An 8,547-nucleotide genomic window follows, 5' to 3' on the forward strand; every position below is an offset into this window, starting at 1 on the left:
TGAGTCCAGATGCAGAGTTCAGGACTAAACTCTGGAATATTTAAATTAACATTATACCCTCTTACACAGAGAAACTGGTTTCAGGTGACTTGTATTTACCGTCTCTGTAAGTAAGTACAGAGGTCAAATGCCAGGATAGCGTGCCAGCAAGATAAAGAAGAAGATAGGCAAGGCAAGCTATGAAGTGCAGAAAAGGCAGCACAAACAGAACAAATGCTTTTCTCACTAAACCAAGGCTGAACTGAAGGGACTATCAGAAAAGTCTGTGAATCTAAACTGTAATAAGTTTAAACGCCTCCATATTGTAGTGTAAGGGATTGCAAGAAGAAGAATAAACCGAAATTGGAATTAGGCTGATCAATAGGTTAAGAATGAAAATTATTTGTAACTCAGCCACTTCCTTATCATGAACTGCTCTGGTTTCTAAAACACACTATCAAATCCAATAGAGGTAGAAAATATTCAGCGTTACAGTAGTCAAACTTCTTGAAAAAAGTTTAATAAGACAAATGTCTTCATAATACAGATAAGTCGTACATCATAGATTACATGTTTATAAGTGAAGTGAATTAGTCTTTTCGTAGCGGGACAGTTTCCTCTTTGATGCCATCTTTTGTGACAATGCAAATCTTAAGTGCATCCCCAGTGTACACATCTCTCTCAGCAGCAGAAATAAAGACATCTTTAACCAGCTGCAAAGCCTTCTCCAGGGTGAGAGGTACCTGTTCCACATTTTGCATGTTCTTGAAGCCAATCTAAGAGAAGATGAAAATGCATTTTAAAGAAAGTATGACCCATCTAGCATGAAAGCTGTTTCAGTCTGCACTACAATGAGCAGATTTAAATAACTTAAAAATAAGAAATGGTTAGTCCCTTAGAAACCCAAATCTGGCAAAAGTATTCCTCCACACAACTTACAATCAGAACTTTGCCAGTGCTGATACCGCTACAAAAGTAATTGAAGCAGATCCAGTATGCAGCCAGCACAGCTCTTCCCACTCACTCCATGTATACAAAAATCACACTGAACATTCTGATCAGAACTAATCTAATTCTTCACAAACTTCTCAACACCAATGTCAGAGAATAAAATGAGCAAAACATACTTTGGTATTTCTCTCACTCAACAATTAACAGCTTTAATTAAATATAAAAATATTCTTCAAATATTTTTAGACAGATTCAATTGAATAACTTTCCAGCAGTTAAGAACATTCTTAGAAAATCCTGTCTGAGGCTTACAAAACTTAAGACTTTTAAACAAACATACATTAATTGATAAAAAGTATATATACAGCTGCCAGCAATATCTTATTAATTATTATTTCATGCTAAGTAACAGGAATATTTATGTTACTAGCTAGGGGGGGAAAAACAAAAAAACAAATAAAAACAAAACAAAAAAAACAAACCTCAGAAGTTGTGTAGGGTTTTTTTCTATGGGAGACATTAATTCCCCAATTAAAACATCTACCTGTATTTTAAACAGGCAGTCCACTGTTGGTAGTATATTAAAAACCTGAACAGATTCTAAAGCAAAGCTTTGATTTCTCCTGGGAAGGTAAAGCCACAGAATTTATATATATATGGATTAACAGTCTTACCTGTAATACATTTAAAATCTCTCTCAAAAGTAATATTCCCCAAAAGTAAAGCTACATGAATTTGAATGTCACAAATATTTACTGAGATAATAAAAGCGGGAGGGAGCTGGAGGACACCACACGAACTGTTTTACCTGGTTATCAAGCAAAGGTTGCAGCATGGCACTTGCTGATCCACCAGCTTTGAAAGAATCTCGCTGGTATGAGCCTACTGGATCAAAGCTATACACAGCCCCCTTCCCTGAAAAAAAAGTATGCAATCACAATCCAGAAAGATGCTCAATATAGATAAACAATTAGATGAGAAATTAACTCTCTCCACAAGCAGTCTCTGCAGCACCACAGATCCCAGCAAACCTTTACCAAATAATACTGCACTATGTTCAAACAACGCTTTGTACATTAGGCTCACTATGGTTGTGGCCTGGTACTATGTGCAAGGTTATCTTCAACATTTAAGCTATAACAGATGTTTTCTAAAGTACTTACCACAGAAGAAGTGCTATGCAGAATAATCGAAGCAGGAGAACATGCTGAAGTGCAGTGCTGCACTAAAAGCTCTGCTGGTTCTAAAGCTAACACAAAGAGGCAGCTTAGCCATCTTTCTTGAATGATACCGTTCTTGAATTACTTCCACAAAGCACCCCTGAATACCTCTGCATCACCTTCCTGGAACCAGGAATGATGCTCTGGTCTCTTATCCACTTTCCTCTGGAGTTAGGCAAGGTCGTGCAAAACTTATTAGCTTGCACTGACATCAGAGATGCAAATGCACTGTAGTTTTCAAGCACCAGTGTTTGATAAGGACACGCTAGTCAAAATGCAGCACCTGGACGAGCTCAGCCTTTCCCTTCAGGCAGGCTGCATCCAAGTTCATAAACTGGGCAGTGCCCTTGGCAGCACAGCACAAGCAGCTGAGCAGCTCTGAGGAACCCAGCAGAGATCCAGAAAGTATCACTACATCAAAACAAATCAACCTTTCTGGACCCAAATTAAGCCCATGCGCACAAACCTGCACTCTTGATTCTTCTCAATTGCTACAGCACCCTCATAATCTGAGATTTACCGTTACACAGAGCAGACAGACCAATCCCCTTCCAGATTCCACATAACATAGACATGTCTTAGTAAGACTGGGAAAGCAGTATAAATTAATGGTAACGACCGACTGTGGAGAGCAGTTAAAATCATCCAAGCAAGACCATCTCCAACCACCTGCTCAAAGCCAGAAAACACAGTATTTAAGCAATTCAACCAAATCACTGGACAAGAGCCTGGTAAGTCCTGGAAGGGCTGTATATTGAACTACAGTTTCCACGTGGAAGTCACAATTTTCATTTAAAAAAAAAAATCTCTTTTTAGAAACCTGTCTGTGAAGTAAATTTTTATATTTAATATCTTCTACCACACCTACAGGTCTCAGTAAAATACATGCAATTTTACTGCTAACCTCTCTTTTAAAGACACAATCAAGAAAACCAGCAAAACTGTGATAAAGCATTCCAGTCTAGAGCAAAGAATAACAGGTAAGGAAGGCTGGCAGGTTTCACTTGTAATCAAATAATCATAATACAGCTTTTAGACCTTCAGAAATAAAGAATCAAGTTGTTAGCAGAAACTAGGAAACAAGTCAAATATATAAAATGCATCTGACCTGTGTAAGTACCATAATGCCTAAAGGTAAGCGTGAGGAACAGGAACGCAAACTCTTATTCCATCAATGCACCCAAGATGTAAAAGGACAGCTGTTTATCCACAGAAATTCAGACTCTCCATTCTTCCTTTTTTTCCGAAGCCTTACCTTCTTCATCAAGTCCACCAATTATGTTGTAAACGTAGTAAGGAAAGAAACGTCGAGAATACAGGATCGTAGACAGCATTGCTGCAATAGCCCCAGTAGTCATGGTCTTGTTGTTGGAATGCTTATACATCTGCAAACGGTACAGTATGTCCAAGAAGAAAGTCAAACACTAAACTTTACGCTCAATTGAATTTACATTTTTTGTACCCTCATTACAGAAGAATCTGATGCTAAGCAAGATTGTTAACTAGCATGGTTACTGAAAACACTATGGTCTACAACTAAAGCCTCCTTAGAAGCCAAAAATTAACATTTCTCAAAAGTTTTGCGAAGAATAGATGTTGCGTCACTAACACTATCCTCTCTAGCTCTTCCATTCTTTAATTTGTGATGTTACGCTTAGAAAGAAGACAGCATTCATTTCCTCTGCCTGATCTTTCACTAGCGATCCAGTTACAATACAAACACTTGAAGAATAACAGCACAAATTATATTTAAAACAATATATAATTGGTCTCAAATGTGATACTGAGAATATAAGTTTCTAAATACAATAGGATAGTTACATACCTTTAATCTTGCTTCAATAATTTTAGTAAGGGTAAGGCAGTCGCCATGGAAACCACTGCATCCAATGACTGTTTGTTCTGTTCTGTAAAACAAAATTTTGTTGTGATTTTAGATTTAGTATGAACTATATCACTTTCTTACACCATATATTATTATCAAAACACCAGATACATTTTCAGTTTCTCCAACGCTAACAAAACCAGTTGTCTAAAATGTAGTAACATATTTTGTTTATAGAAAGTAACTGCAACCCGTATCTTGGAGAGGATTCGTTAAGCACAAGACTGTGCCAATGTCTTTCTTCAATCCACTGACTTCCACAGCAAGACTGACAAGAAGAAATTCTTACTTTCTTCATGCACCTCTAACTCTAGCTGTTTGCATTCAGTCTTGCTAGAGGATCTATTCCCAAGATGGAGAGCCTACTACCTCCTCTCACTCAGCCCAGTTTTACTCCATCGGGGCAAAGAACTGCCTTAAGACTTGCAGGTATTTATGCTGTATGTAACATTTATTTTCTGCATCAGCACCACTAAAGTTATCTGGCTGTGGATGCACTGCAGAAGGCTAGCTCTTCGCTCAGTTTCAAAATGTTTCATGAACACTAAGTACGGAAACTCATGTTTGAAATTTAAATTCTAGATTTACCAGTGAGAGTTTACAAACAGACTAACACACAGAGCAGTCATTCAGAAAACAATCTAAATTGAAATCTTCTCTGCCTGTTACACAAAGCCATCGTGTGCAGCACACAGCTTGTACCACAGTAATTTCCATTTGGACAATATCAGAGTCAAAGATACAGTAAGGAGTTAGTCAGGAGAAACAAGTTCATATGATTTTTCGCCTTCAACAATAATAACAAATACACAAAAAAATAACATGTACTATCTGACAGCAGCCTACTAAGCAAGCACCTGCTGCAGTCAAAAGAATGTAGACAACTTGTAATTTTAAACCAGAGAAGACTATTTAGGCCAGTCAAGATAAATATACAGTGAGCATATAAAGTTCAATAGCAGAACTACTGACAGGTTTACCTCTCCTGAAACAAACACCTCTTTGAAGTGCCAGATGGTTGACTACAGAGACACAGCATAACTGGCAGCAGTGGGCATGCTTGTGTACCAACACTAGGTGTTTGGATGTAGCAGAATGATTTACTACAGGATTAAGTTTTGCTACAGTTAAGACGAAAGTTCTTCTGATTATCCAGCCAAAAAACTACCCAGCTTACATTAAGCCTTCTATCATGCTAAAAATGTTCTGTTATTTGCCAACTTCAAAAGCACATAATTTCAATGTATTTACAACTCACATCACTTCTTGCATTACAGGAAGTGTCATTATGACTCCAAAATCAATCTATTACTACCCTGTTTTTCTAAGAATTCTGCTTAAAGAAAGTGATAGATCATTCCAGGGAGGTGACGTGCTCATCGATACAAAAGACCATTCATCTATATCAATTTTTTCAACATCTGGACTTACAGTTTGTAGCATTTTGGACTGTCCCGGCAGTGAATTGCATAACCTTCACTCAGACGCGTGTCAGAAGCAACAATAGAAAAGTCTTCTCCAGCAATCGCCAACACAGTCCTTGAAGAAGAGTATTCTTAGAATCATGATTTTTAGAACAAATACTTTCCTAGCAAACAGAGGAACAGACTAGACAGCTGTTCTATATCCAGACTCACATTTTGTCAAGCATCTTATGTTCCTTGCTATGTTTCCCACAATGCACATCCCTCCATGTGACTCAAGATGGGAAGAAGAAGATAGGAGAACACACTGAAGAGTACATACGTACATACATACATGATTCTCTGCTTTCACCAAGAACTGTATAGGAACTTAGTAAAACAGAGTTTCTACAGAATACAAGAACCAGATTCAATGGACTATCAATTTTAGATGCCTGACAATGAAAAATTTATCCTCTACAACAGTTTGGCTCTCCAAGCAAAATCATTCCAGCCAAGTACTAAGTATCATAGAATCATAGAACAGTTTGGGTTGGAAGGGACCTTAAAGATCATATAGTTCCAACCGTCCTGCCATCACTATCATCATACTTAAATCAGCATCACTTTTTAAATCTGATCTTATGTTATTTACTTCTAACCAACTAGTTTTGTGATTGTCTGTGTGCTACCATTAAGTAACAAACAGATGTCCTTTAAAAAGCAGTTAGCTATTATAAAAAAAAAAAAATCCCAAGCAACACCATGTTGGCCGGATCCTGTCAACAACTCAGAGCAAGTGCCTGTAAAGTGCCTGTAAAACAGCCTTTTAAGCAACCTTTAACAGCTATGATAAGGCCAACCCGCTTTGAGATTTAAAAGCTAGTGGTATGACCACTACATGGCTTTCCTGAGTCACTATAAAGAAACAAGCCCCGCGGAGAACGGGAGGTACTTGTCTTGACCCATGAAAGCTTACGGAGCTCGAGGGGGCAGGGAAGAACACTCCAAGGACCCATGGGACGCTCAACCCAGGCCAGCGCCGAGCCCAGCTCTCCCCGCGCTGCCTCCCTTTCTCTGCCAAGAGGCGCTCGCAAGGACAGACAAACCCTCACGGAGCACCGCGGGGAGGCGAGAGTAAGACGAGGCAGACCCAGCCCTGCCGCCGCTCTCCGAGGGGCTCCGAGGGGCCGCCGCCCGCCCCAGCCCCAGCCCACGACTCCTCACCCTCCGTTAAAGGTGTAGGGAGAGAAGCGATGCTGCACGGGCGCGCCAAGCTCGTAACCCGTCTCGAGCCTGGAGTCGGCATAGCCAAAAGTTGACAACATCCCCGCGGCACCGCTCACTGCTGTCTCACGGCAAAATGGCGGCACAGGATACGGAAGTGGAGCTGGGCGCCGCTCTAGGAAGGCGGTGGCCTCGTCTCGGCTGCTCTGGAGGACGCCCAGTCCCGGGCCGGCGGGGGCGGGGGCGAGAGAGCGGGTTCCTGCGCGCCCCGCCAGCCGAGGGGAGTGGGGGGTGGAAGCTATTGGAGCCAAAAATGTCGCCAAGTAAACTCTCTAAGGCTCGTTCTGGAGTTTCAGAAATCAAGCATCCTTTATCAGGGGTGTGCAACACGAGGAAGCGATCTCCATCAATCGTGTGCAGCCAGACAAGACCTGGGACGGGATGGATTTCCCACTTACATGCACATGGACCAGTTTTCCCAGCAATCTTATGCATATTCTATTACTTTCCAAGGTCTGGTTTTAATGTTATTATGAACTTCACAACAGACAAATCTCTTGCTAATTTGGAGCTTTGGAGCCAGCTCTGCCTGACCTTGCATTAGAGATGGGGAGAGACACCACACAGAGGTGGTCACAGCAGAGACATCAGTTCAGCACAGATCACGCTGTTGTCATCTCCAAAGAATGAATAGTGTCTGGAAAAACACTGTTTGAAAGAAAACACGGTGGCAGAGGGATATTCTGTCTAGTTTTCAAAAATACAGTTACTTAGATGAAACTTAACTCTTTAACTTAACTCAAACTATTCTATGATTCTAAGATTCAGCTTAAATCAAAGATATTCCATTTTTTGTAATAGGTACTACTTCTTGTATCACTATGGCATGGTGACCAAAGCCACCCCACGGGGAGCAGCAGGATGCCTCCTGCCCTAGAAAAGCAGGTGGTGCAAGGAGTTGCTATCACAAAAATGGAACATTCTGGTTTGAGCTAAAGTAGACTCAGTTTTCTAACTTCAGCTGAAGTCTCATTTAAGTAACTGTAGTTTTGAAAGTTGCAGGCAGATAGCGTGTCTTTCAAACTACTTGTTTTCATAGAATCAAAGAATTGTGGTTGGAAAAGACTTTTGAAATCGAGTCCAACCATACCTGTCCACTACTAAACCATGTCCCCGGGCACCTCATCTGCCCGTCTTTAAATCCCTCCAAGGATGGGGACTCAACCACCTCCCTGGGCAGCCTCTGCCAGTGTCTGATAACCTTTTCAGTGAAGAATTTTTTCCTGGTATCTAATCTGAACTTCACCTGGTACAACTTGAAGACATTTCTTCAAAACTCTCTAAGACTCTTTTTGGAGTTTTAGAAAGCAGACCTTCTATTCAGTGCTGGGGATCAGCTCCTCCTAAGACATGCACACCCCGATACCAGTACTAGAGCTTTTTATCTTCTTATTATGTGCATATGTATCTTATTTCTCAGAAAGTCTTTACATATTATTTATCAGAACTAATCTTAATAATGGCATATTAATTATGCTTGGTATTTCTAATAACAGGGTCTCTCTGGTGGTATTTAGGAATCAGAAGTTCTAAGTATCTCCTTGTCAAACTGGCCTGTTGAGCATGCCTGGTCAAGATGATCAGCAACATGTCCTTTCTTCAAGGTTGATATCCTCCAGCTGGCTGATTCTGGGTTTTCAGTCATACTGTACTCCTTTCTTTTGATTTATGCAAATCAAGTACACAAAGTGACACATTACTCCAAGCAATCATTATTATATATGGAGACAAATCTGTACAGGTTATCAGCATCTGCAGGATAAGCATGTCCCTCTGCTCAGGAAGGAGCAGCTGGTACCAAAGCCTCCGTGAGAGTTGTACG

The 8,547-nt window shown here is 40.4% G+C and overlaps 1 protein-coding gene across 1 annotated transcript; it reads right to left on the bottom strand.

Annotated features, from left to right (window-relative positions):
* Positions 1-483: 483 nt before the first annotated feature.
* On the bottom strand, positions 484-6,828 carry PSMB1 (proteasome 20S subunit beta 1). Its single transcript, XM_009567075.2, has 6 exons — positions 6,666-6,828; positions 5,467-5,574; positions 3,976-4,057; positions 3,406-3,535; positions 1,739-1,845; positions 484-755 (listed from the first exon to the last, which is right to left on the bottom strand). Exons 1-6 carry the CDS (start codon positions 6,764-6,766, stop codon positions 570-572), a joined length of 714 nt encoding a protein of 237 aa, XP_009565370.1. The 5' UTR covers positions 6,767-6,828; the 3' UTR covers positions 484-569.
* Between the last annotated feature and the right edge of the window lie 1,719 nt (positions 6,829-8,547).

The sequence above is a fragment of the Cuculus canorus genome, chromosome 3 (assembly GCF_017976375.1).
Source record: "Cuculus canorus isolate bCucCan1 chromosome 3, bCucCan1.pri, whole genome shotgun sequence".
NCBI lineage: Eukaryota > Metazoa > Chordata > Aves > Cuculiformes > Cuculidae > Cuculus > Cuculus canorus.

What these genes read in the sequence shown, in the direction of transcription:
- PSMB1 (XM_009567075.2), bottom strand. Translation starts at nt 6,766, where the DNA reads ATGTTGTCAACTTTTGGCTATGCCGACTCCAGGCTCGAGACGGGTTAC. An exon ending in CCCTACACCTTTAACGGAGG is followed by an intron (nt 5,575 to 6,665) that starts GTGAGGAGTCGT and finishes CTCTTCTTCAAG; the next exon opens with GACTGTGTTGGCGATTGCTG. An exon ending in TTATTGAAGCAAGATTAAAG is followed by an intron (nt 3,536 to 3,975) that starts GTATGTAACTAT and finishes TACCGTTTGCAG; the next exon opens with ATGTATAAGCATTCCAACAA.